Raw genomic sequence first — 26,475 nt, forward strand, 5'->3', positions numbered from 1 at the left:
ATGGTTTTTATGTATAACTCCAAGTTACAGAGTTGAGATTAAATAATTTGTTCTGTTATCTTTCACTGTATAGCTCCACTTCATACCGGCTTCTCTTTTCCGATTGATTGGATTTAAGTTCGTATAAAGAAACAAGAGACAAAGGAGTAAGAGAAAGGAGAGCATCAATGGTCGCTGGAACTTCGATTGGGTTCACCGAAAATATGGAGAGGTGTTGATGGCCGAAGCCATCCAACAAGTTCTAATTTTTATTTTCTTTTTATTTACCTAACAGCAATTAAAGTTGAAGTTTTAAAGAATTTTAAGTTTGATGTAGAGATAAGTCAATTGGGTTCGGATAATATTTCTCTAAGTCCTTTTGAAATGTAAGAAGCATGGAATGACAAAAGAAAATATATAAAGAAATTGACAATAAAAAATATAAACAAATCAATGAGCGTATTAGGGTACATTTGTTAACGTTTTGCAAAATAATGGTTTTTTTTTTTATGGATTAAAAATGGGTTCAACAGACTCTTTTGTGAAAATAAACTCAAAAAACGAAAAAAGCAAAAAACAATATTTAGCCTACTTTTATATTTTATATGTATTTCAAAAACATTCAAAATAATAAAAAAAATAAAAGATACATTATAAAACAAATTAAGTTAGAGCTCTGATAAAAATAAAATCATGTATGTCATCATTACCATCACCAATGTCACCAACATGACCATTATTTTTGACAACACCACCTCCCACCACCATATCCTTGATCGTTATCACCCTCACTACCATGGTCACCAACACCTTCACCATCTCATCATCGTCGGTATCGACATTATCACCGCCGTCTCACTATGACCAACACTAGATGAACCTCACCCATCACCTTCACACCCCCCACTAACACCACTACCACCACCACCACCACCACCACCACCACATTATCCATTACCATCACCACCTTCACCATCACATTGTGGCGGTCACCACCATCTTGTAGCACCATTGGCACCACCACCATTACCACGTTCTCCATCCATTACCTTCACCATGGCCACCACCACCTTCACCATCTTTGCTACCATCATCCCCACATCTCAACCACTATTTTCACAACCATCTCTCATAAGCAATGCTAACACAACCATTCTCTACCACCATCTCAATGACTGCCACCACCACCACCATCGCACCATTGCACCTTTCACCATTACCCTCTACACCGCCATTGCCACCACTTATATCCCACCACTGCTCACATAGTAAGATCTTTTTGTCACCGCTATTACCATTATGTCAACCACCATTGCTACTAACACCACTATCATCTCAACCATCATCCTTACCACCACATCTACCATTACTACAAAACACAAATTTTTATTTTTATTTTTTGACATTGGGTACAAAATGCGTTTTCAATGTTTTAATTCTCTAAAATCATTATCGGACTCAATTGTCAAACAAATTCCCAACAAAATTTAAATCATATTTGTTGTTTCCGTTTTACAAAACAGTTTTTCAAAAGTCATTTTGTAAAAAATTACTAGCCGGCCCAAACAACTAATAGCAGAAAAGGAAAGAGAAAAGCAAATAAGAAAGTTACAAAAATAAAGACAAAAGGGAACGACGTCGTCATGTTTACACTATAAATGGTTCTGTTTTTCCTCTTTTTTTTTTTTTTTTTTTTTTTGTAAGGAAGACTCTCTTATTGCAAGACCTGCAGTTTCATTTCCAAGTAGAAAAATAAACAGAGAGATTATTTTCAAAAGCACTTTCGAGGGTACACTAAAAAAGCACCTCGCCGCAAATAAGCACTTTCAGGAGGATCCCCGGTCAGATCCGCTGAAATTCCCTCTCTTCCTCTCAATTTCCCAATTCAAGTCTGTATATTAATGTAGATATCGATCAATTCGTGTTGAAATTCGTATTGAAAATCCAAATCAAAAAAATTCAAATCGACGGTCCTCAAATTTCTAGGGTTTCAAAAGCCGTTCTGCGACAATTAGGGTTTTAATTTTTGGGAAGGAGTCGGAAGGGGGATGGAGATGCGTCGGATCGAGAGCTAGGGTTTGCCGAGGTCCCGAGGGGTTTGCTCTTCGAGTGCATGAAGATTTGGTGCTGCCTATGCTTCACCCAAGGAGACGAACCCGAAGAGGACGATAGCGAGGCGAAGGCGATCATGAACGAGGGGGATTTCGGAAATGACGGCAATTCGGAGGTCGCCGTTGGGAATGGCGACGAAATTGACGGCAATGCTCAGAGTTTGGGGCTGGTGGGGAATGAGCGCGGCCGTGACGACCATCTGAGATTGTTTGAAGGGATGGTTCAGGCAATGCGCGGCGGCGGTGCTCAGTGGGACGAGTCTGTGTGTGTTGGCGCTCTTGCGTCGTTGAGGGCCTCAATTAGGAACCCTCGGCTTTCCGAAGGCGAGAGTAGCTCGGCTGCAGACGATGGTGGTGATCACGATTCGCACCATAAGCGAGCCAAAGTTCAATCCTTTAATCAGTGAGTTTCTCACTGTAACTCTCTTTCTCTCTCTAATTTTTGTGGGTTTTGCTCTCAATGTTGATTGATTGGTAGATTTTAGGTAATTTTCTATGGGGTTACAAAAATATTGACCTTTAATAGCTACTGGGTGAATAATTGGGGATGTAAGATTAACTGATTAGTTTCATTACTAATAGTTTAGAGGTTTATATGTTTTAGAATATTTGGTTCCAGTATAATTTGATTGTCAGCTGGGAATAATTTACTTTAGCCTAATGAGTATGTGGTATATGCTTATCTTTTATTTGGTTTCAGTATAATCTGATTGTCAGCTGGGAATAAAGAGGCTCATGATTGTCCGCAACGTTTTTTCTTGCAGTGATTTCCATTATGCAATGGCAATGTCTTCAGGTGCGGGAAATTCCAGTTCATCTGCAGACAGAGACTACAGAATAAATCAGAGCTCTTTTGTTCCATTTAAGAGTGAGACATTCTTTCAAGATACTACTACTAATAATGGTGGTGAGGAGGGTCCCTTTGATTCTGGAAGTGGTAAGGATGATGAAGGGGATAATAGTGGCACCTCAAAAACAGAAGATTTAGAAGTTCGGATGGATCTTACAGATGACCTATTACATATGGTAAGCATAGCCTCGCGTATAGTGCATATAATGAAGGGCTATTATCACTTTTGGTCCCAACTATGTTATTATAATTACTATTGTTAATATCATATTCTCCTTATTGTCAGGTTTTCTCTTTCTTGGACCACATTCATCTTTGCCGAGCTGCAATAGTCTGCAGGCAGTGGCGATCTGCTAGTGCTCATGAAGATTTCTGGAGGTGTCTGAATTTTGAGAATCGAAGTATATCTGTGGATCAATGTGAGTTCTACTGTTTTTTTTGTGGTTCACTGCTATTAAGTATAAAAACTGAAGATTTATTGTGCTAACTGCCAAGTAAGTAGAGAATTTGTTCCACTGGTCACTGATGTGTTTTGGGCCGAATGTTGTCTTCTCCCCCTCTAAAATGTGTAATGGATTTCCATGTTTTGGTTGGTTTTTTGTATGCCCTTGCAAAGCAGGGAGCCTTGTTGGCTTGGGGTCACCCTCTTTTGCTATATGTAATTTTACTGCTTGTGTTATGACATAGCATATGATATGGATAATGCATTTGGGAAGTATTCATTTATTAGATTAAAAGTTGGGTGGTTAGTACTCATAGTTTATGCGACATGGTTAATGTGTTTGTTCAGTTTGTATAATTTTAGTTTCCATTTGTAAATTCTAATGTGTGTGAATTTTAATATCATATAAAATTGTGGGCTTATTACTCATTTTATATGCAACTACAGTTGAGGATGTATGTTGGCGGTATCCCAATGCCACTGAATTGAATATTTCTGGTACCCCTGCTATTCACTTGCTTGTCATGAAAGCTATCTCTTCATTGAGGTAAATTGCTTTTCTAAATATTTATGCTCTTCTATTTATTCTTTTATATAGTTTCCAGTTCACGTAACTTAATTTTTTTTTTGTTTCTCAGGAATCTTGAGGTTTTAATCCTAGGTAAAGGGCAACTAGGGGACATCTTTTTCCATTCCTTGGCAGACTGTCAAATGTTGAAAAGCTTGATCATCAATGATGCTACTCTTGGGAATGGTATCCAGGAGATACCTATAAACCATGATAGACTCTGTCATCTTCAATTAACAAAATGTCGTGTTATGCGCATATCCATCAGGTGATTTTTTTAGTTATAATTGAATTGTTACATACTGTCTGCTTGGTTACATTTTGTGCTAAATCTGATTTTCTGCAGGTGTCCGCAACTCGAAACTCTGTCATTGAAGCGCAGTAACATGGCGCAGGCTGTTCTTAATAGCCCTCTTTTGCATGATGTTGATATAGGCTCTTGCCACAAGCTTTCAGATGCTGCAATTCGTTCAGCGGCAACTTCATGCCCTCAATTAGAGTCTTTAGATATGTCAAATTGTTCATGTGTTAGTGATGAAACTCTACGTGAGATTGCTCTTACTTGTGCTAATCTCCATGTTCTCAATGCGTCATACTGTCCAAATATATCCCTTGAGGTTAGTTTGTAATGGTTTCCACTGCCCTTTTTTTATTAGCAATATTTGGATTTAGTTTTATTTGACATGCTTCTGTGCATTGTTTTCCTTTTGAAGTCTGTAAGACTGCCAATGTTGACGGTTCTTAAGCTTCACAGTTGTGAGGGCATCACTTCGGCTTCAATGGTTGCGATATCTCATAGTTACATGCTTGAGGTATAAATCTGGTCTCAAGTATTGGTATTTTTTGTGCTATCTCACTGAAAGCCTTAAACATATTAATCTGATTATTACTCATTGTAGGTTTTGGAGCTTGACAATTGCAGTCTACTTACTGCTGTCAACTTGGATCTTCCACGCTTGCAGAATATTAGACTAGTACATTGTCGCAAGTATGCTCATGTTCTTCCAGTCCCCCCTCCCTTGTGGAAAAAACCTAGAAAGCTTCCCAATTGGGGAGGAGAATTTCTCTTACTTGTTTAGAAATTTTTTAATCTTGCATATTTATCCTGCAGGTTTGCTGATTTGAATCTAAGATGCATCATGCTGTCATCAATAATGGTCTCTAACTGTCCTGTGCTCCATCGTATCAACATCACTTCAAATTCACTTCAGGTAAATCTTTTGAAGAACCATTAATATTCTTTTAGCGTTCATTTTATTAGACACATGAAATCTGAATGAGTTGTCTTTGGAATTTGCAGAAACTAGCTCTGCAAAAGCAAGAGAGCTTAACCACGCTGGCACTGCAATGCCAAAGTTTGCAAGAAGTGGACCTTACAGATTGTGAATCTTTAACAAATTCTATATGTGATGTTTTCAGCGATGGTGGTGGGTGTCCTTTGCTCAAAACATTAGTTCTCGAAAACTGTGAGGTTTGTCAATTTATCTCTTCTTATTACCTGAGTTAATACAGTTGAGAAATGATTACGCTAGCTTATGGGATGATATAAAATTTTGCAGTTTGAAATTATTTGATGTGTTCTTATGTAAGAGTAAGACTATATTGATGCAATAAACTTGTGAGTTTAAACCATGTTGTCAACAAATGCATGACCTGTTGGTTATTCCCCTGAATCATGTAGGGGATTGTGAAAAACTCTTTTGAATGTTATTTGTTCCCCCTGATACTTGGACTGTTAGTCTGTTACTCAGGGAGGGTTGAATCATCCTTAATTACTGGTTTGGTCTGTTGAGTTATCAGCTGTCTCTTGGTATGTATATTTCCTTTGGCTGACATAATGTTTTACTTCACCCAGAGCTTAACCGCAGTTCGATTCTGCAGCACTTCTATAGTCAGCCTCTCACTTGTTGGTTGCCGGGCAATTACTTCTCTCGAACTGACTTGCCCCTATATTGAACAAGTTTCTTTAGATGGTTGTGATCATCTTGAAAGAGCAGCATTTTGTCCAGTAAGATATAATGATTGTAAAGTAAAAAGATTTTTATGAAAATTTATGAGTTTTACAATATGCATTATGTTGCCCTTATATAAAGTCATGAGCTTATCACACTGTTTTCACTGCATTTTAATTCTGACATTAAGCAGTCAATAGAAAACTGAATCCTTTTCTCATTCTTTTCTTCAGGTTGGTCTTAGGTCACTAAATTTGGGAATATGTCCCAAATTGAATGTGCTCAGTATCGAAGCGCCGAATATGGTGCTGCTTGAGCTGAAGGGATGTGGTGTGTTAGCTGAAGTATCCATCAATTGTCCATTATTAACGTCTCTAGACGCTTCCTTTTGCAGGTTATTTTCATTACTTATTAATACTTTACCTACGTGCCTGCCCGCTCTGCTCTTACTGTTTCAGACTCAATTAAACTCAAATCTCTATTAATTTGCACATGCAGTCAACTTAGGGATGATTGCTTGTCTGCAACTGCTGCTTCATGCCCGCTGATTGAGTCTTTAATTCTAATGTCATGCCCCTCTGTTGGTTCTGATGGACTCTACTCTTTGTGCTGCCTTCCAAATTTAATTGCGCTTGATTTGTCCTACACTTTCTTGATGAACTTGAAGCCAGTTTTCGAGTCTTGTATGAAACTTAAGGTGATTTGTACAACTCATACTTTGTTGATTTGTTGTTAAATTTAGCGTGTTTGTCCTCCTACCATATGATATTTTACATAGCATGTTGGTCCTCCTACTCATACTTTGTTTATTTGTTTTTAATTTGAACTTAAATTAGAAGAATCTTGGGCAGATTTTTTGACATGATTTTTTGGATCTTATCTTGTCCCAGGTGTTAAAGTTACAAGCCTGCAAGTACTTATCTGACTCATCCTTGGAGCCTCTTTACAAGGAAGGGGCTCTTCCAGCTCTCCAAGAACTGGATTTGTCTTACGGAACCCTCTGTCAGTCTGCTATCGAGGAGCTTCTTTCTTTTTGCACGCACTTAACTCATGTGAGCTTGAATGGCTGTGTGAACATGCATGACCTGAATTGGGGTAGCAGTGCCGGGCAACCTGCTGCTCTATCTGGCATGTTTTTACCTGAGAATGTGCAGGTTCCAATTGAGCAGCCAAACCGGTTACTGCAGAACCTCAACTGTGTAGGCTGTCCAAATATTAGGAAAGTTGTCATTCCACAAGCAGCACGTTGTTTCCACATGTTGTCATTAAACCTTTCTCTTTCTGCAAATTTAAAGGACGTTGATGTCGCTTGTTTCAACCTCTGCTTCCTTAATTTGAGGTAATTTGTTTGTTTAGTTTGAAAATCTCTTTGTATGTTTGGTTCTTGATTTTCATGATGTTTTGTCTTGTTACTAACGTTTCTGTTTTTTCTTTCAGCAATTGTACTTCTTTGGAAGTTTTGAAGCTTGACTGTCCGAAATTGACTAGTCTCTTTCTTCAGGTATGCATTTTGTGGTTATAATACGGATTATCACCTTAAAAAAATATTCATTACCACATAAAATTCATGTTCAACCACAAACAAATTGTTGAAAAGGCGTGTAACTGGGGAATATTTTTTAAGAGAGGTGCGGTTAGACTTAAATTTATATCTTTTCTTTTTTTCTTTTTTTTCCTATAAAATTAGTTTTATTTTGTTTGCTGCTCCCTAAGTTCATTTTCTTGCTGGGATTTTGTATTAGTCCTGCAACATTGATGAAGCAGCAGTGGAAGCTGCCATATCTAAATGTAGCATGCTGGAGACTCTTGATGTTCGTTTTTGTCCCAAGGTCAGTACAATCTTCTCTCTCCTTCGCCATATCGTTGTAAGAAAACCTACCTCTTATAATACTGTCTTTTATGATGATTGACAGATAAGCCCGATGAGCATGGGGAAATTACGTGCTGCATGCCCTAATTTGAAGCGCATCTTCAGCAGCCTGCAACAGTCTTGATTATAGCAAGAAATGCATCTTTTCTTCCGGGGGCTTATTGGATTCGGCTTGTAGTCCGGCAAACAGATGTGGTCATCGATCCCGGAACTTGTATGTAAATGGTGTCATCGATTGTGCTTGTATTTGATTTAGGTATTAGTATAGGTAGCAGACATAGGCTTCTTATGTAACCCATACAATAAGTAATGTTTGCTTTTATGTTGACCTATTGTTCATCTTTCTTGTATTCGATTTTTTCGGGACGAGTGGAATTCTAAACGATTGAGTACTGTGTGTATAGGGTACTGAATTTGGTACTGCCTTTGTGTATACAATAAATTGCGTTTCTCGATTAATTTCGTAGTTCCATTTTTGACTTCCTGAAATTTCCACAAGGATTCGCTATTTTTGAACCGGAATTTCAAAGATGTGTATTGTCACACCTGGATCGTCTGCCGGTAAGGATTTGGTTTCAGGTCTTGTTGTACAAGAAATGCATCGAACCGTGAAACGAAAAACAATGTATCACCATACAAAGTATACAAACCATCCGTGTATGTGTTCCTGTATTTACAATATCGATTCCAACTGCTTCAGGTCCGGGTCCGAAATATCAAGATCTGCGTTCTCTAACGAGTTCCGGTAAGAATCGGCCGCTACCTTCCCCTTGTCTAGCACTTCCGAAGGTACAGTTTTGAGGAGGCTGCAAAGAAGACGGGTTTTCAGAAAATCGGAGATTGACATTGTAAGTGAAACAAGATGGGAGATAAAGATTCACCTGTCCAACGCATTAAGGGCAGATTTAATCTGTGCCTTCATCGAACTGACCGGAGCTCGTTCGTTCCTTGTTGCGTGCAAAAGCAAGGAATCCAGTTCCTCCAAGGCCCTTCAAAAATTGAAACAATTTCCGTCTTAAAAGTTAGTTGACATCGGTCATAAGCTTGTGACTGCTCCTGTACCCAGTTCAGAAGAAGCATAGTTTCGTCAAGAAAGCAATGGTACCTGAGACATTGATCAACATCGCTCGAAGCAGCCTTCCCATTACCATCATCTGAAGCATACTGCGCCACCTATAGTTCCCGAAAACATTTCCAAAGCTCTTAGGAGTTTATCACATAAAAACTGCAATAACATAAAGCAAATGGAAAAAAAAAAAAGCATGAAGACTGATGGTATTCAAGGAATCCTCAACTTACAGCTCGAATATTTATGCGAAGGGACGCTGCAGGGCCTGAACGCAGCAGAGACCGGCAAGTAGCAAACTGGGGTTGATCACCTTCCAGAGATTTCTCTGCAGTTGTTGACATATAAGCCTCGATAAATCGTCGAAAATGACATTAGAGAAATGAATGAAGAAGGAAAACAAAGGCAAAGGAAATTACCCAAGTCCTTGATTTGTAATTGGGTGAGTATGACTGGCGACACATAAGCCTCGAGAGGGTCGAGCTTCTTCCTGAGTTTATCATATTTAGGTATAATCAGTGCTACTTCCATGGGTTAAAAGCGCATTATAATAACTGTGTCTAGCAGAAAAAACTTAAAAAGTACTTTTAGGTCATAAAATTGTTTCTGGAGCTCGAAGCACTTGGATTTAATAGAATAAAATGATGTAATCCTAACAAAAACGCTTCTAGCAAAATCACTTATGACCACAAGTGCTTTGTACATAATGCATTCCCAAATGGTCGGTCCTCCATAGGATCATTTGGAATTTGATTCTTTAAAAACACTTCTGCTCATAAGACGTAAAACTGTTTTTATGACAAACACGTTCAAATTTTGTTAAAAACTCAAGTACTTTCTTGGAAGTTTTTCTATTAAGAGATATTTGTTGATTTGCCCCCTAAATTTGTATGGAGCAGCCAATTTCCTCCCTTAACTTTAATTTTAACCGATTACCCTCTTGAACTTTTATAATTAGCTAGTTTCTCCCTTAAACTATAATTTTAGCTGATTACCCTCTCAAATTTTATAAATGGTCAATTCCCCTACAGCTGTTAGATTTTAAAAACTTTCATTCAATTTTTCATCCATCCAAGTTTCCATCCTTTTTGCCTTCATACCGGTGTAATGTGATGTTTCCGTGATCAAGATAGATGGAAAATTGGATGAAATTTTTTAAAATCTAACGTCATAAGGGAAATTGGCTATTTATAAAAGTTCAGGGAGATAATCAACTAAAACTAAAGTTCAAGGAGAAAATTAACTAATTATGAAAGTTCAAGAGGGTAATCGGCTACAATTAAAATTCAGAAAGAAAAATGACACCTCCATACAAGTTGAGAGAACAAACAGACTAATATGCCTTCTATTAAATGCAATCAGAAGCGCTTGCCAAAAGCGCTTTTAGCCCCCTCCCAAAGCTAAACCTTAAAGCTTGTATGATGTATCCGAAAGATAATGTACTAATAGCTAAACTGATTAAATAAAGTAAAAATTGTAATTACCTTTTCACATACTTGTCGAATCCGCCGGCAACAGCATCTGCATTAAACCCAATAATACAACGTGGTTTGAGTTAAATTTTGATCAAAGAGAGTGTTTACTTTTCTTTGCTGCCAAACAGGGAATAAAGATTTATGAGCCGTACGGTTAGGGACAAGGAGCAGATTAGAGAGGGCGAGAGACAGAGAGATGGAGACCAATCGTCTGCTCTCCCGCCAATTCGAGGGTGGCAATGCGCACCTCACTCGCCGCGACTTCTTTGATGCTGCGGCGACCTTTACGAGCTGTGAGAGAGGGACAATTGAGGAGCTGAAGGGGTTGGTGCCAACGTGCGCGGTGCTGCTCAGCGTGGCCATGCTAAAGACACAGATCAACTGTGAAGAAACCTGCGAGTCTTATCTGTTCGACTATGCTGAATTGCCATACTTGCCCTTGAAAATCTCTGTTTAACAATTTCTATAGGGTTATGTTGAAGGGCATTATTGTAATTGTGAGTTCTGATGAATTGACGCGTATCGTGCGTCGTATGTGGCAATGTGCTTACCTGAAGTAACAAGTGTGAGTTTCATGGTGGCCAGTGGGTAATGATTAGGGACAAATTTCAGATCCGTATTTCACAAAATATATTTTGAGTTTAGTTTTTTATTTTTGTGAATCACATAATGATGATCAGAAGAAGAGATTGAAATATTTTTATGAATCTTTCCGGGCATAAAAAAATATATATATATCATAGCGAAACCACTAGATAATCAGGTTATTTTAAAAGAAAAAGTATCTAAGTTTCACGTTACAATTCGTAATTCAATATTTGGAATAATGTTTGAACTCAATGTGAATGCTTACTATACAATATTAAACTAACTACTCACCCATTATAATTAAATGCCATTATGCTCTTCATATCCCATATTCATAAACTATATTAACTACCAATAATTGGTGATAATTAAATTCAATTAAGGCGTTGTTTGGACATCCCACGTAACACAATGGCCACACTGCAAAGCAGTTGTCTACCAAATTGACAATGATTGGCAATGTGGTTGTGAGAAATGGCTCAACTTTGAAGGAACACCCACAGATCCAATACCCAAATACGGGTTCAACCCGGTGACCCGGTTGGTGGTCCATACCATTCTCACAAGGCCCCCCACAACAACCACAACCCACAAACACAAGTTTTCTTCTTTTTCGAAATTTTCTCTTTAATAACATGAAGAAAAGAAGGGTCCTGCAAATAATAGCTGTCCAGTTCTAGTAAAAGCTCCAACCCAAGTGAGGCCGACACCTTACTCACTCATCCTCTCCTGCCCTTAACTCTCTCTCTCTCTCTCTCTCTCTCCTGAGTCTCAGCAACAATGGCGGCAAACAGCACTTTCTTTCTCTTTCTTGTAGTTTCTGTTCTTGTCGTCTCTGCTTCAGCTGGTACCCAAAGTAAGTGTCCTGCAAATCTTCAATGCAAATATATTCCAAGTTTCCATCTTTATGCATGTTTTTTACACGAAGAAAAAAATGTAAGTAGAAAATGTTGGAAAATTTGTGATGTCTGTCTCAGATTTGGAACATGTCTTTCTATGCGGGTGCTAATTGTTGGATCTGCTGCTTTAAGGTTGTTGGGTTTCTGTTTCTTTAGTTTGAACTTTGAATGTCTTGTCTTTGATGTACTTTCCCAAATGTGGATGCATATTTCATCTATGTATCTGCATGAAAGTCTGTGAATTTATGGGTTGGAGTTTATTTTGGATTTAGATCTTCGTGGTTAAAGACCAGAGCTTAGGTTTTAAGCCGGTCGATCTAATTGGTGGCAGGTCTTTTCCATTTACAATCTTGCTTCTTTTCATAGCAATATTAGAATTTTAGATCTTGGATTTTTATGTTTAAAGGGACAATTGAATGCAGGCGTAGCCAAGTTGGCTAGAGCTGTTTGCTCCCCACTCTGTATCCAACCAAGTTCGAATCCCGCTTCTCGTAATTTTGATTAGATTTGAATATTCTCTTCGGTTGAAGATTTATTTTATGGGGACCAAAACATCAGATTAGATTTCAGAGGGTTCTGAATTGGGATGCAATGCAACTAATAACATTGCCAGTATTCGATTTCTAAATTTGGCATTGGACCTATTTAATACTAAGGTGATTCATTTTCCCCCTAATTTGATGCTGTGCTTATACGAATTTGATACATTTTAGAATCTACATGGTTTAGTTTTTCGCTTCCCACTTCTCATTAGGTTCAGTTGTTTTGCTTCATTGGGTTCCTTTTTTACACTGCATAGGGGCAGTTTTTGCTTCATTAGGGTTCGGTTTTTTGCTTCATGGGGTTCAGTTTTTCACTTCATGGTGTTCTGTTTTTCGCTTCATTGGATTCAGATTTTCGCTTTATTGGTTTCTGCTTGACTTATCAGTTACATGCTCTCAAATAGTGTATTCTTGTCAGGATCAAAACATCTCTCCTTTTTGTTTCGTTATTCATTGTGTCGGTATTATTGTGCTTGAGGCTCACAAAACCTTATAAACTCCGACTTAATGAATGAAAATTGCAGTCAAAGTTACTAACAACCCGGCGGATAAGCTAGTCGATATAATTAACAGCAACAGAACTGCACACAAAGTATCATCCCTCTACAGCAACCAGGGTTTGGCGTGCATTGCCCTGCAGTACATAAAAGCGTATGAAGGTGACTGCGATGCTGTAGGAGGAACTGACGCCAAGAAGCCTGCTGATTCTGCATTTGCCGAAACATTTGCTCCCAACTGTGGTGTTCAACCCTCAACCCTCACTCCAATCACCGGTCGTTTAATTGGCTGCCAGTCCAAATATGTCCACGCTGACGAAGCATTTTCAACAATCTTGATTGAAAACAGCAAGGGCTTGGACATTCTATACAATAAGAACCACACTGAAGTGGGAGCTGCTGCGAGTGGCAGTGATGGCGGAGCTCCATATTTCTGGTGTGTGCTGTTCAGCGGTGGAAAAACTAACAGCAGCTTTGTAACGGAGGGAGGTGAGGCTAAAATAACAAGGCCCGGATGCTTTAGTGGTGCTAATGACGACTGCAGCGAATCTAATCACCCAGCCAGTGGTGCCAATGATTGGTCTAGAAGCAGTCATCTGTGGCCATTTTTTGCCACGGCTCTGATTGCAATGTGGTATGCCTTTGGGTTGTGATCATGTTTTTAAGATACTGGATTTGTTTTCCAATTATTTCTGGGAACCCCTTTGGTCTGTTGTAATTTGGGTTTTGTTTCTGGCATTCGTTGTATGTAGAGTTGAACGGTGCGATCAATGCCATTCATTTTCTTCAGTTGTAAAATAGTACATTATTGGCTAATGGCTGCCAAGAAGCATTTATTCTATATTACAGATGAATGATGATTGATGAACGATCTATTTGGTTCTAATTTTTTTTCGTAATTTGCTATGACTGGAAAGATAATGCAGAGAAGAAGCTGCTAACTCTTATTTATATACACAAATACATGAACTCTGTTCTGCATAACGTAGAGCAAATTACACAGCAAAACGAGCAAGTACTGCAAAAGATTTGAGCTCAAGCGTCCCAGTTCCTAATGGAAGATTTACACTTCAAAACCAAAGCCAGAACCATGAGAATTATTGTTATACCGCTCGAAGAACCACCAACTCTGTGAATCCAATAAGGATCAAACCTGGAAAAGCTTCTATCTAAGAAAAGCGACAAAGCGATGGCCAAGATCAACACCAAGAGCAGCAGAGGCAGCCAAGAAGCGAAGCTGATAGGCTCCTCCGAATCAAGCTCTGAATCATCTGTAGTTCTGCGGTCGATGTAGAGAGGAGAAAGCACGGCTAGAAGGCCCAACCCTATCGCCACCAGCTTCTCGTACGATGAAAACCTGCTTGTCCTCCACGTCGCTCCAAGTTCCATTTTATGATACCAACTTAGGAGAGTCGGGAGAAACCACCTTCTGTTCTCTAACTTGGATCTCTTATGAAGCTTAAAAAGGTGAAAAAGTCCCCTGTGGATGCTCTTTGAAAGAAGAGAAGTTAGCAGCTTAAACACGAAGGCTCTAGTGCAAGGCTGAGTGGGAAAGATTATTCTCCAATAACAAAAATTTAGAGATGATTGTGTACTGGTTGTGGCTGAATGGAATCAGATTCCTCATGCTTCCCATGAATTTTCAAAGACTCTTACCGTATGAGTAGAATAGCAAATCTGACGCTAACCATCTCTACTCTAAATTGAATATTTTATCATTTTTTCGCACCCACATGAGCGCAATAGGGCTAAAAGACAAATGTTAAAGTCGTCGGCCTAGTTGAAAATATCACTAAAAGTTGATCAATTTATCAAGGAAAAAGATTTGGGTAGGAGCAAAACTACCAAAATCAACTTAGGTCTGAAGTCTAAACCCAAAAAAGAGGGGTTGGAGCTGCCTATGACTTCTTAGTTCGAACGTTTTTCTAGGCAGGAAGTTAGATAAGAACTTACAAACAACTGGAATGACATTGTAGTGCTATCTTAAACTTCAACAATGTCCACTTCAAATCCATCAGGAAGTGGGCTAATATACAAACTTGCATATTCATTCATTGGTTGTTAAGAAAAGGTTGTTTATTTGTGACTAAAAGGTCACGGGTTTGAGTTGTGGAAGCTTCTTTGCAAAGTAAGGGTAAGGCTGTGTACGAAAGACGTTCCCTCCCCGCCCCTCGCAAAGCAGCAACCTTGTTGGCTTGGGGTCGCATGCTAAATGCTTTTACATTTTCAAATTAGACAGCAACAAATGAAAAGCATCAATAGCACCACTATCTTTATGCTAGGCAAAAAAATTGTGCAATTTCAGCCAAGTACAAAACCAAGAAAAAAGGGAATAGCCGTAAGATTAATGTTCGGTACTCGATATTACAAGAGAATTATAGTGTGTAAACCTAATTGACACCGCCCGAGCTCTTTGTGCTGTTGTGGCCCTGAAGCCTCGTCATCCATTTCTTTTGACATATAGAAAGATTAGCGATTCCGGTAGGAGAAGCCGTGAGTTCTTGGGAAGCTACTGACGACGGTGATGCTGGAAGCTCTGCAGGTAATGCAGCAGCTGTGCTTGTAAAGGCATTCAAAACCAAGAATGCCAGAATGGGAGAGAGATCCAATGAGCCTCCAAGTGGGGGGATTAACCCCCGAAATATGTTCAAGTACGGATCACATATTGTGCTGCACATCAAATCCACATCATAATCAATTTGACGTTCTCTTATCCAACAATCGGTCATGTTATGCTGTCAAACTATAAATTACGAGCATTGATCAAGTAGAATATACAGAACTGCACGGTCCTAGATCCTAATTCATAGTGTGACAATGTAACATATCGAGCAATGACAACCAAATCAAATCGTTACAATACCTGAGGGGGCCAACAATGGCAGGAGGGGAGTTGGGGAACCAGGTGAGGACAAGCCTAACAACCAAGAGAGTGTTGTACAAGTTCAAGAAGTTGGAGATGCCGTTTGCCACCACTAGGCCCGCCACTGAATCTCCCGGCAAAACCGCCGCAAAATTGTGAGCTGATAAAGCCTTCACCTGCTTGTTCTTCCTGCACCCAATCTGAACAACAACAACAACAACAATAATTCAATAAAAACACACTTCAAAGAGTTCAATCATAACCACTTGTCATGTTCTAACCGACAATGAAGTATCGGGCTTGAGGTGGTTTTCTCTAAAGTATCGGGCTTGAAGTGTTTTTTTTTAAGTATCGGAGTTGAAGTGTTTTTTCTCAAAATTATCGAGTTTGAAGGGTTTTTCTCTAAAGTATCAGAGCCGAAGTGTTTTTCTCTGAAGTGTGACGATATTAACGAATCGGAAAGCTCAAAGAAGAAAATGGAAGCATTGTTTACAATTGCATAGTTGCATTAATATCGAAAATAATCATGAAAGAAATAATGCAGATGGAAATAGAAATACCTGGTGGCAGATACTTTGAAATTCGCAGCGCAAAGAGATTAGCTTGCTGAGAAGCGGGTTTTGAGTAGCCAGAGAGTGAAGCAATTGGGAGCACTTATCGGCGGCGGATGCAATCGAAGCTTGAATGTCGGGAAGAACAAAATGGGGCTTCTTGGAGGATGACGACGACGGTGATGCTCTGAGAAATGGTGCGAAGTTGGTGGAAGAAAGTAGCATTCCAAAGCTTGGTGCCAGAGGTTTTGGGGTTTCGGTGGCGGAGGCCGACTCGCTGGGAGCCATTTTCGTTCTGGTGGTGGTGAGGAAGCAGAAGCTGAACCAGATAAAGCGTAGGATCAGGGGAGACTATTTTTGGATAATTGGTGTTGTATTTCCCTGGCGTTGTGTACTTCCAACGACGACGTTTCCTCTCCACTCGTTTTCCTTTGGTATTTTGGTGTTCATTAATTTAATCATATTTCAATAATTAATTATTGTGTTAAAGAAATACATGGAAATCCAACTTAACAATAATATAGTAATAAAGAAAAGTTTTTTTTATTTTTTTGAACAAAAATATTATCTATACCAACCGAAAGAGAGTAAGCTAAGCCTCCTAATAATAATGTGGTTCAAATTTTTTTTTGACCAGAATCGAACTTAAAACCTCTCATTTACAAGTGGATGAGAATATCACTAGATAATAGTTTTAAATGACAATAATAAAGAAAAGTTAGGTAAACCAAATTTAGAATATCTTTTATAAATCAATGTGACAATTGACGGTCCAGATTGTGAGACCTACTAGTTGAATAAAGATGAGAGTTGGTCATAGTGATTGAACATGTTTTTAATGATTTAAAGATAATATTCAATCATCAACTGTCAGATTATATAGCTTGAAAAAAAGAAAGTAATACTACAAATACCATTTATTTAGACCAAAGTTTATGAACTATATAATGTATTTATCAATTGTTAAATTATTATTTAAATATTAATTAAGGGGATCGAGAAAAACTAATTTACAATGATTACTCTCTTTTTTAATATTTTGTATCCGAGCTCATTTTACACGAGGTGAGCTGCTAGCCGACAACGAGTTGGGCAAGAATCCGACGTGGCAAACTAAATTTAATTCCAGCGCCAATTATTTTACTCATTTTCAACGAGCACCTCTACCTTTCCCCTTCATCTTCCACCACTGACGTTTTTCTCTTCTCTCTCTATCAGATCTCTCTCTCTCTGAACTAAGCTTTCTCTCTCTAGAATCTGCGCAATGATAAACAGTATGCTGAGGCTCTCTCCCTCCTCTGACCCCAAGCTCCTCTTCAGCTACACCACCAACTCCTCCAGTGTTGACCGCTTCGCCTTCAACTTCAAGCCCCACCACCTCCCCCAACGCCGCCGTTCCAACCACCTCCTCCGCCCACAATCAATCCCTAATTTCACCCTCCGCAGCTCCCTCCAGACCTCCGCCGACGCGGCGGCGCCACTTCAGCAAGTCCAGAATGATCCACCCGCCGAGGCATCGGTGCTGCTCGATGTCTCCGGGATGATGTGCGGCGGCTGCGTCTCGCGAGTCAAATCTATTCTCTCCGCCGACGACCGAGTCGACTCGGTAGCGGTCAACTTGCTGACCGAGACGGCGGCGATCAAGCTTAGGCCGGAGGTCGCCGCCGATGTCGCGGCGGAGAGCCTGGCGGGGAGGCTGACGGAGTGCGGATTCGCTTCCAAGAGGAGGGCTTCCGGGATGGGAGTGTCGGAGAGCGTGAGGAAGTGGAAGGAGACGGTGAATAAGAAGGAGGAGATGCTGGTGAAGAGCAGGAACAGAGTGATTTTAGCTTGGACTTTAGTGGCATTGTGCTGCGGATCGCATGCTTCTCACATTTTGCATTCTCTTGGAATTCATGCTGCTCATGGTAAATTACTAACAACCAAAAATGCTCTCTTTCCAACTTTGTTTAACTTGGTGCATTTCGATTTCGACAATGGATTTTGGTTTGAATTGGAATAGGATCGTTTTGGGAGCTGCTGCATAATTCGTATGTGAAGGCGGGTTTAGCTACCGGAGCTTTGTTGGGACCTGGCCGAGGTTCGTTGATCTTCCTGCAATTTACTTGCATTTTTCAGTAAATTTGGATTGCAATCTTCTAAGTAGAAGTGCTTTCTGCTGTAGAAGCTAACAAATTTTCACTTTTCATGCATTTGCTGATATTTTTTGAAACTAATTTCGGGCAGACTTGCTTTTTGATGGTCTGAGAGCCTTAAAGAAAGGATCACCAAATATGAATTCTCTTGTGGGATTCGGATCCCTTGCTGCTTTTACAATTAGTGCGGTCTGTCCCTCTTTTTTTGTTTTAGTAACTAGCATTGATTCTTCGTTTTTCACTTCAATGCAAGTTGGTTCCAATTTGTTTTGGTGTTAAAGTTTTGAAATTTAAATGCTTTGTTCATGTAGGTCTCTCTTCTCAACCCTGGGCTTCAATGGGATGCGGCGTTCTTCGATGAGCCGGTGACTGGTTTTGCTTTCAACCTTTGTATTGTTTAGCATTTATGAAATTTTCTGCTTTTTGCACGATCCTATGAGAAGTTGTTGATATCCCGTATCAAGCTTGAGCCTTTTGGTATCCCATTTTGCATTTCTCTTGGCTTTCTTATGCCTAGATTTGCTTGAGAACCTGCATTTTACAGTGACATAATTATATAGATACTAAAGATCTTTGGTTGATGAGATTCTCACATAAAGCTCTTCTCTTTTAGTATGCAGGTCATGCTTCTTGGTTTTGTGCTCCTAGGACGTTCTCTTGAGGAGAGGGCAAGGATCATGGCATCTAGTGATATGAATGAACTCTTGGTAAGTTAGAATCTAGCTCGTGTAGAGAAAAAATAAAATTTGATACATTTTAGTCATGATATATGCAGGATGTGGCTCTTCTTCATTTATACTTCAATATTTTATAGTGGATAGTATACCAACACAAGTTTGATTTGAATGTGCTTGACAGTCACTGATAAACACACAAGCAAGACTTGTAATTGGTTCCTCGGAAAATGATTCCTCCAGCAACAGTGTACTTTTCTCTGATGCAATTTGCGTTGAAGTCCCAACTGATGATATTCGAGTTGGAGACTCTGTGTTGGTTTTGCCAGGAGAAACCATACCTGTGGATGTAAGCATTTTGGATTGTCTGCAGAGACCATAACTGAAAAAACAAATGTTCAATTACTTGTCTAATTTGGATGTTCATGTAAACTTGTGATTAAGTGTTTTCTGAAACTAAACTTCTTCAACAGGGAAGAGTTGTGGCTGGAAGAAGTGTTGTCGACGAATCCATGCTCACAGGAGAATCACTTCCTGTATTCAAGGAAAAAGACCTTACTGTCTCAGCTGGAACAATAAACTGGGTATGTTTATTTTAGCTTGAGAGTGATGTGTAATTCCATTAGATTGTCCCTTGCATGCCTAAAACATGAGGGCATTTGTTTACATATTTCAGGATGGTCCTCTGCGGGTTGAAGCATCTTCAACTGGCTCCAATTCAATGATATCCAAGATCGTTCGCATGGTAAGTAACTTACTTTCACACGGACAATTTGTTACAGATGATGTGAGGATAGACACTTTTCCACATTGAGGAAAGTTTAATAATGCAAGGAAATTTTCTTTGTTTGATGTTGTCTGTGTATTATAATTAACTTTGGCACCCTTACTTGTTAGTCGATTAATGATGTCATACTTGTCAGGTTGAGGATGCTCAAGGACATGAAGCGCCTATACAAAGGCTTGCTGATTCAATAGCCGGACCTTTTGTATACAGTATAATGACTCTATCAGCTACAACATTTGCTTTTTGGTAGGTGGTAGTCACTCTCTCTCTTTCTCTCTCTCACACATGTTACAACTGTTGGGCCTGAGCTATTTTTTGAAAAGATTATTTAACTTCATGTATATTGAAGAACCATTGTGCTTTCTTTTGACTAGTGAAAACATTGTCATGCATGAGTGCCAAATGGTTCTTTCCAGTCATGCATACTTATGCGTTGAATTTGTGTCCAGGTACTACTTTGGAACACAAATGTTTCCAGATGTTTTGCTCAACGATATTGCTGGGCCAGATGGAGATCCATTGCTGTTGAGCTTGAAACTTGCTGTTGATGTCTTGGTTAGTATGACGTTCCATGAATCAATTGACTTCCTTTGGAGGTGTTGTTTTATGATTGTCAATCACTATTGTTAAAAAAAAAAAATGATTTAGGCAGTTGGTTTATTTGTAACTTAGGTTGTAGGTAAAATTGTGTAATCATGCCAACAAGATAATTACCGATTAATTTATAAAACCACTAATAGAGGCACTATTGTTTTCCCATATTTTAGTCACCATATATGTGGAAATTGACATCAGACCCAAGTCAGGCGTGACCAAATATGAAATACTGTAACTTCAGGTTGCATGTAGAATTTGGGATTTATTTTGGTGCCGGTAGCATTACTCTTAAAATACGAAGGCTATCCCTTATTTGGATTAAGCAACCCCAGTACCATTTCATTTCTCTCTGAACTATCTGCCAATTACTAGGCATATTTCCTGGTTCGTGGAGAATATATCTCATATGGAAAACCTATCCTTTATGTTTTTCAAACAAGCATGCATGTTTCTTTTGCAGGTTGTTTCTTGCCCTTGTGCACTGGGTCTTGCCACACCTACAGCAATCCTAGTTGGGACTTCACTCGGTACACCACCTAAAATTTTCTTTGATGTTGCATATTGTTCCTTATATAACACACTTTTGAATGTGACAGTTTAGTCAAAAGAGAGCTGCAGTTAGTTGCTGGCCCTTTCAAACATGCTTACAATTATGACTCGTTATGACATTAATGTAGTTCTGGAAAGTTCTGATTTTACTTTTACTGCATGAAAAAATGAGCAGGAGCAAGGCAGGGACTCCTTGTGAGAGGAGCAGATGTGCTCGAACGCTTAGCCAGCGTAGATTATATTGCTTTAGATAAGGTAGATTTACATTTCTGAACATCATGCTCATACACAGAAACTGGCACTCACGTTCCGTGGATATGGTGAATAAGTTATGCATTGCACTGTAGAGAGCTTACATGTGAATCTGAAATCTCACTCCAAACCTCAACCTTCAGACAGGAACTCTTACAGAAGGAAAACCTGCTGTTTCTGGTATTGCATCTTCCATGTATGAAGAGTCCGAAATTCTTCAAATTGCTGCTGCAGTGGAGAATACAGCATCACATCCAATTGCAAGGGCTATCTTAAATAAAGCAAAATCATTGAACATGAGTATACCAATCACAAGAAGGCAATTAACAGAACCAGGTTTTGGAACTGTAGCAGAAGTAGATGGCCGATTGGTTGCAGTTGGTAGCTTGGAATGGGTCCATCAACGGTTCCAGGCAAAAGCCAATGTGTCTGATCTTTCGAATCTAGAACATACTGTGCGCCAATCATCAGAAGGCATAACACCTTCAAGTTATTCAAAAACGATTGTATATGTCGGTCGTGAAGGAGAAGGCATCATTGGTGCTATTGCAATATCTGATAGCCTGCGTCATGATGCTGAGTATACTGTAAATAGGTAATATATTGACCTACAATCTGATAGCCTGCATCATCTTTCTACTTTATTGTTAGCAAGTTATTTTCTGCCTTATGTGCTGACGTTTTGTTTCTCTGACTGCAAGACTCCAGCAAAAGGGTATCAGAACTGTCCTCTTTTCCGGAGACAGGGAAGAGGCAGTTGCAACTATAGCGAAAGCTGTTGGAATAGAAAATGAATTTGTCAAGTCATCATTGACTCCACAGGGAAAATCTGGAGCTATTTCTAGTCTTAAAGATGCAGGACATCACGTTGCAATGGTAACCATCCTTGATCACTAATGTAATTCTCTTACATGTTTTGTGCTATGCCAAAGCTATCGTAAAACGGTGGTAAATCTCTGTTGCTGGGAGCTACATAGAGTAGTGGCCTCACACACTTATACCAATTTATAATGAGAAACCATTATTTTATGGAACTTCTTTTTGTTTCCACGATGGTGGTTTTGGTAAAATGTCGAATAGATCTAACTAGGCCTTCTGGAGTTGATGCTCAAACTGATACATCTAAATTTCTGAAGGTTGGCGATGGCATAAATGACGCACCATCTTTGGCACTTGCGGACGTTGGGATTGCTTTTCAGATTGAGGGGCAAGAAAATGCCGCTTCAAATGCTGCATCTATTATACTTCTCGGAAACAAATTATCTCAAGTAATTTTACAGTCTCATAAACAAGGCTTACTAGCTTCTCTACATTTTTATACTTAAACCACGGAAGCTGTTGCCCGCAGGTTGTAGACGCCCTGGAACTGTCACAGGCAACAATGGCAAAAGTGTATCAAAATTTATCTTGGGCAATCGCATATAACTTATTTGCCATCCCCATTGCTGCCGGAGTACTGCTTCCTCAATATGATTTTGCCATGACACCATCACTCTCCGGTGAGTAACATCGTCTCTCATTCCTATAAATATTTGCTTGAATGGAACTGGACCATACAGCAACGTTGAAACTTCTCGCAAAACATGCCATTGCGTACGACTATTTTTGCATAGAAATTGATATATCCTTCTAAATGCTTGTTACAGGCGGGATGATGGCCTTGAGCTCAATATTTGTAGTTTCCAATTCATTGCTTCTACAGCTCCATAAATCCGACGGGAGTAGAAAGAGTTAGCTAAGCTAGCGCTGCAGATGCCGGTCTGTCCAAGACTTCAAGTTGAATAATCTGGTTCGTGTAATTCATTTTCCTATTAATGGTCGGCTCAACTAAACAGGAAATGTCGTACCCGAATCTATGTAATTGATAATATTTCCTATACAGTATCAATAAAGCCCGCCAGAATCTAGAAAACCTGTCGACATTCAAACAGGAAAATCCTAACTTAGCATTACGAACTAGTAGTATTTATCCCCACAACTAATTGAACCCCTCAATACGATATGGTTGTCGAAACTGTCTCAGCTTTTGGAGAAATCTCCACCGCAATATCTGTGTGCATCCAAGTCGTGGCGAGCTTTAATATGCAGTTCTTATTTTGTCAAAAACCACCTCAGCCACACAGTCGATGGCATCAAAACCGGCAGCTTCAACCTCCTACTCTGAACCAGTTTCATAGAGGGCTTGTTGTGGGTTCTTGCAATGGTTAGAGTTTGAATATACAGAGAGTTCAGCACCGGTGCATGCAAGAATCATGTCGTTCGATTTAGCAGCGGAGAAATTTCAGGCGATGGTGGCACCATCCGGCAAACGTAATATACGTCTTTTGGGGCTCTTCGTATCGGTATATCCTTATGCCAAATACACTCATGTTGTTTCAATACGGGAGATGAACTTCTCGGACTGAACTCATGAGCACTCCTTCACAGAACCTTTGAGTTCAAAATATTTTTTGGCTGTTGAGGGATTGTTTGCATTTCAAAGATGGCGAAGTTTTGGTGGATCCTGGAGGTATTTTTTAGGATTTACATAATCAGGAAAAAGAAATCCAGGTTGTAGAACCAAAAAAAGACGCTAGTTGGTACATATATACGATGCAGTTATATACCCACAAACTTTAGCTTCACCAATAACGGGTCGTCGGTCGATTCACAGGGCTCGAACTCGTAGCTTTCATCTTTATAGGGCGGTGTCTTGACCAAGCTTATTCATTTTCTCATTGGATTTCATTTGAATTTTCTGAAGTCATACTAACAAACTATCATTATCGTCTGTATTTCACAACGATGATTTGCCAAAGTAATTTTTATCGACTTTTTACATGTAAAAAGTCAATTACTTTTCAATTTTGCTTTTTTCTCGACGTAGTGTAATATTTTTATTTTCGTTTTGGGAAAATAATGCGGTGTATTTTTATGTCCTTGTGTCCCAGTTGCCATGTTCCAACCAGCCAAACGTTCAGTCAATTATTAAGTTGATGCAAAAGCTTGCATGGCTAGCCAGGCAGACAGGACGCGTACCCGACTCGTACTTTTGTCTAAAACCGAACAAGGCTGTCATCCTGATTGAGTACCCTTCTCATCCTCTTCTATTTGTACAGTCACAGTTAAGTCAATTTAACATTTTATATTCCTATTGTTTTTTGTCTTATTATCTCTATAAAAAAATCAATATAAAATGTTGACGTAACTTAGCCGTGACCGCACAAAATAGAAGGAGATGAGAATGGCACCCAAACATAAGGACAGACAATCTACAGAAAACTTTGAACAAGAAAGTACTCCAATTTTTTGTTTTTTTGTTTTTTACGTAAAAAGTACTCCAACTTTAAGCTCACTTATATCTACTCCAACTCTTGGACTAAAACTCAAATTTTAAGTTTTAAATTTACTCAAACTTACTCCAACTCTGGAGATAAATAAAAAATTTAACCCAAAACTCATTTCCCCCTAAGTTAGTGGGGTTAACCCACCATATATGTATATCTTTTTTTAGTTTTATATTTATAATTTCATTAAATCCACCAGTTAAAATCTAATATCAGATCCAATGGTAAAAAAAAAAGATCTAACATTCCAAATTTAAATTTAATAACTAAAGTAATTATAAAAAAAAATTATGTGTTTCATTTTTTTTCCATAGTGTTCCATGAGTTTCATGGTGTCAGTTTAGTGATTTTCAATATTTATCGAAATCTAAATATTTTTAGATTAAAATGTTCATAAAATTAAGTTAGGATAGTCTACATAATTTTATTTTTTTAAGTTACTTGAAGAAAAAAAATATATTATAAATTCATTTTTTAATAATCTCGGGTTAAAAATTTAATCCATAAGAGTTGAGTGAGAAAAACTGTTTATGGGTTAAAAAATTTAGGTTTTAACTTAAGGGTTGGAAAAGGTTTTAATGCATATAGGATGTGTCACATCCCCGCCCGAGGCGGATCACTTTCCGGGCCCGCTCCACCACCATAGCACGATATTGTCCGCTTTGGGCTTACCATTCCCTCACGGTTTTGTTTTTGGGAACTCACGAGCAACTTCCCAGTGGGTCACCCATCATGGGATTGCTCTAGCCCCCTTCTCGCTTAACGTCGGAGTTCCTACAGAACCCAAAGCCAGTGAGCTCCCAAAAGGCCTCGTTCTAAGTAGGGATGAGAATATACATTTAAGGATCACTCCCCTGAACGATGTGGGATGTCACAGGATGAACTCAGTTTGAGTGTCCTTACGAAACAACTTGGAAATTGGAGAGATTTTTATGGGGGGGGGGGGGGGGGGGACAATAAATTCGTGTTTTGTGTGTGTCTTGTACCAATAGATGATCACTATGCAAATTGGAGAGATTTAATTCTGAAATAATATTATAATTATTATTTGTGGGTCGGGTGGTGAAACCTTTGAGAACAATATCGGGTCGGGCCCATCAACCTTTAATATTTGCTTTTTTTTCTTGAGACCATGTGGCCCACTACGCTTTAATACACAACATTTAATGCGGCACGTGATTGAGAGCAACCGTTGAGAAGGCCTCTTCATGCTGAAACGCCTTGCATGTGATTTGGGGGCCAACATTTCCAACTCTTCCTATTTTCTTCCTCTTTATTTTATTAATTTTTTGCTTTGTTCTGCATTCCCTATCATTACAAATCTCTGGATTTGGATTCTCGTCGGATTCCCTTCCTGGAAATCTTAAGGATTAACAAATACGGACCGTTGATAAAAAATCATACGAATATTTTTTATATTTTTAAAAGTAAAATACCATCGTTTTGCGTGAAAAATATAAAAAATGAAAAAATTGTGGCTAGACGATTTTATATCAATGGTCCGTGTTCGTTGATCTTTAGGATCCTCAGGAAGAGGAACCGGAGAGAATCCAAATCCCAAATCTCTTCCCTTTTAAGAACATTTGAGAATCAATCACTCCTTTTATAAATAAATCTAATTAATAATTTCATTGGTTTATATAAATTTTCAAAATACGTTAGAAATTATTTCTTAGATTGTTGAATTGAAGAAAGGATGAGATCAATTCAAAAAAAAAATTATTATTTAATTTCGAATTAAAATAATTATAAGAGACTTAATTCAATTGGTCTAATTTAAACTTCGGCTAATAATTATCCATCCTACAAACATATCAAGATTCATAAAAGAATACTGACACAATCCTATAATTATTTATGGGCGTATAAGGTGAAAATCTCATGCACAGTTCTGTAATAATG

The 26,475-nt window shown here is 38.9% G+C and overlaps 6 protein-coding genes across 6 annotated transcripts; 3 read left to right on the forward strand and 3 right to left on the reverse strand.

Annotated features, from left to right (window-relative positions):
• The first annotated feature begins 1,664 nt into the window (after window positions 1-1,664).
• LOC137732666 (F-box/LRR-repeat protein 15) lies at window positions 1,665-8,231 on the forward strand. Its single transcript, XM_068471966.2, has 17 exons — window positions 1,665-2,493; window positions 2,855-3,116; window positions 3,227-3,359; window positions 3,830-3,929; window positions 4,021-4,218; window positions 4,297-4,567; window positions 4,664-4,762; window positions 4,850-4,938; window positions 5,062-5,161; window positions 5,251-5,421; window positions 5,806-5,958; window positions 6,136-6,296; window positions 6,401-6,599; window positions 6,793-7,241; window positions 7,340-7,403; window positions 7,645-7,731; window positions 7,816-8,231. Exons 1-17 carry the CDS (start codon window positions 2,093-2,095, stop codon window positions 7,894-7,896), a joined length of 3,018 nt encoding a protein of 1,005 aa, XP_068328067.2. The 5' UTR covers window positions 1,665-2,092; the 3' UTR covers window positions 7,897-8,231.
• A 49-nt stretch (window positions 8,232-8,280) lies between these two features.
• LOC137732673 (uncharacterized) lies at window positions 8,281-10,747 on the reverse strand. Its single transcript, XM_068471972.2, has 7 exons — window positions 10,466-10,747; window positions 10,323-10,359; window positions 9,258-9,328; window positions 9,072-9,166; window positions 8,878-8,945; window positions 8,654-8,761; window positions 8,281-8,578 (listed from the first exon to the last, which is right to left on the reverse strand). The coding sequence occupies exons 1-7, from the start codon at window positions 10,674-10,676 to the stop codon at window positions 8,446-8,448; spliced, it is 723 nt and encodes a 240-aa protein (XP_068328073.2). The 5' UTR covers window positions 10,677-10,747; the 3' UTR covers window positions 8,281-8,445.
• A 737-nt stretch (window positions 10,748-11,484) lies between these two features.
• Window positions 11,485-13,725, forward strand: LOC137707646 (uncharacterized). Its single transcript, XM_068446562.2, has 2 exons — window positions 11,485-11,757; window positions 12,867-13,725. The coding sequence occupies exons 1-2, from the start codon at window positions 11,682-11,684 to the stop codon at window positions 13,490-13,492; spliced, it is 702 nt and encodes a 233-aa protein (XP_068302663.2). The 5' UTR covers window positions 11,485-11,681; the 3' UTR covers window positions 13,493-13,725.
• Window positions 13,726-13,760: 35 nt separating this feature from the next.
• Window positions 13,761-14,342, reverse strand: LOC137707655 (uncharacterized). The gene has a single exon (XM_068446569.2). It carries the CDS (start codon window positions 14,226-14,228, stop codon window positions 13,875-13,877), a length of 354 nt encoding a protein of 117 aa, XP_068302670.2. The 5' UTR covers window positions 14,229-14,342; the 3' UTR covers window positions 13,761-13,874.
• Window positions 14,343-15,085: 743 nt separating this feature from the next.
• Window positions 15,086-16,631, reverse strand: LOC137745437 (ylmG homolog protein 2, chloroplastic). Its single transcript, XM_068485404.2, has 3 exons — window positions 16,263-16,631; window positions 15,703-15,902; window positions 15,086-15,509 (listed from the first exon to the last, which is right to left on the reverse strand). The coding sequence occupies exons 1-3, from the start codon at window positions 16,539-16,541 to the stop codon at window positions 15,230-15,232; spliced, it is 759 nt and encodes a 252-aa protein (XP_068341505.2). The 5' UTR covers window positions 16,542-16,631; the 3' UTR covers window positions 15,086-15,229.
• A 768-nt stretch (window positions 16,632-17,399) lies between these two features.
• On the forward strand, window positions 17,400-23,159 carry LOC137736614 (copper-transporting ATPase PAA2, chloroplastic). The gene is made up of 17 exons (XM_068475857.2): window positions 17,400-18,160; window positions 18,256-18,333; window positions 18,480-18,577; window positions 18,700-18,753; window positions 19,009-19,095; window positions 19,247-19,411; window positions 19,536-19,646; window positions 19,739-19,807; window positions 19,986-20,095; window positions 20,299-20,404; window positions 20,907-20,973; window positions 21,171-21,250; window positions 21,391-21,842; window positions 21,949-22,123; window positions 22,384-22,515; window positions 22,596-22,746; window positions 22,894-23,159. The coding sequence occupies exons 1-17, from the start codon at window positions 17,518-17,520 to the stop codon at window positions 22,980-22,982; spliced, it is 2,667 nt and encodes an 888-aa protein (XP_068331958.2). The 5' UTR covers window positions 17,400-17,517; the 3' UTR covers window positions 22,983-23,159.
• Window positions 23,160-26,475: the final 3,316 nt, after the last annotated feature.

This window comes from Pyrus communis, chromosome 15, assembly GCF_041283825.1.
Source record: "Pyrus communis isolate YQ-2024b chromosome 15, ASM4128382v1, whole genome shotgun sequence".
Lineage (NCBI taxonomy): Eukaryota > Viridiplantae > Streptophyta > Magnoliopsida > Rosales > Rosaceae > Pyrus > Pyrus communis.

Excerpts from the sequence above, each read along its gene's own strand:
- LOC137732666 (XM_068471966.2), top strand. The coding sequence starts at position 2,093 with ATGAAGATTTGGTGCTGCCTATGCTTCACCCAAGGAGACGAACCCGAA. Across the intron at positions 3,360-3,829 it reads AAGTATATCTGTGGATCAAT|TTGAGGATGTATGTTGGCGG; the intron begins GTGAGTTCTACT and ends ATGCAACTACAG. Across the intron at positions 5,162-5,250 it reads TCACTTCAAATTCACTTCAG|AAACTAGCTCTGCAAAAGCA; the intron begins GTAAATCTTTTG and ends TGGAATTTGCAG.
- LOC137732673 (XM_068471972.2), bottom strand. The coding sequence starts at position 10,676 with ATGGCCACGCTGAGCAGCACCGCGCACGTTGGCACCAACCCCTTCAGC. Across the intron at positions 10,360-10,465 it reads TCTGCTCCTTGTCCCTAACC|ATGCTGTTGCCGGCGGATTC; the intron begins GTACGGCTCATA and ends GGTTTAATGCAG. Across the intron at positions 9,167-9,257 it reads ATTACAAATCAAGGACTTGG|AGAAATCTCTGGAAGGTGAT; the intron begins GTAATTTCCTTT and ends CAACAACTGCAG.
- LOC137707646 (XM_068446562.2), top strand. The coding sequence starts at position 11,682 with ATGGCGGCAAACAGCACTTTCTTTCTCTTTCTTGTAGTTTCTGTTCTT. Across the intron at positions 11,758-12,866 it reads TGCTTCAGCTGGTACCCAAA|TCAAAGTTACTAACAACCCG; the intron begins GTAAGTGTCCTG and ends TGAAAATTGCAG.
- LOC137707655 (XM_068446569.2), bottom strand. The coding sequence starts at position 14,228 with ATGGAACTTGGAGCGACGTGGAGGACAAGCAGGTTTTCATCGTACGAG.
- LOC137745437 (XM_068485404.2), bottom strand. The coding sequence starts at position 16,541 with ATGGCTCCCAGCGAGTCGGCCTCCGCCACCGAAACCCCAAAACCTCTG. Across the intron at positions 15,903-16,262 it reads TTCAAAGTATCTGCCACCAG|ATTGGGTGCAGGAAGAACAA; the intron begins GTATTTCTATTT and ends GTTGTTGTTCAG. Across the intron at positions 15,510-15,702 it reads GCCATTGTTGGCCCCCTCAG|CACAATATGTGATCCGTACT; the intron begins GTATTGTAACGA and ends TTTGATGTGCAG.
- LOC137736614 (XM_068475857.2), top strand. The coding sequence starts at position 17,518 with ATGATAAACAGTATGCTGAGGCTCTCTCCCTCCTCTGACCCCAAGCTC. Across the intron at positions 21,251-21,390 it reads ATTATATTGCTTTAGATAAG|ACAGGAACTCTTACAGAAGG; the intron begins GTAGATTTACAT and ends CTCAACCTTCAG. Across the intron at positions 22,747-22,893 it reads CATGACACCATCACTCTCCG|GCGGGATGATGGCCTTGAGC; the intron begins GTGAGTAACATC and ends TGCTTGTTACAG.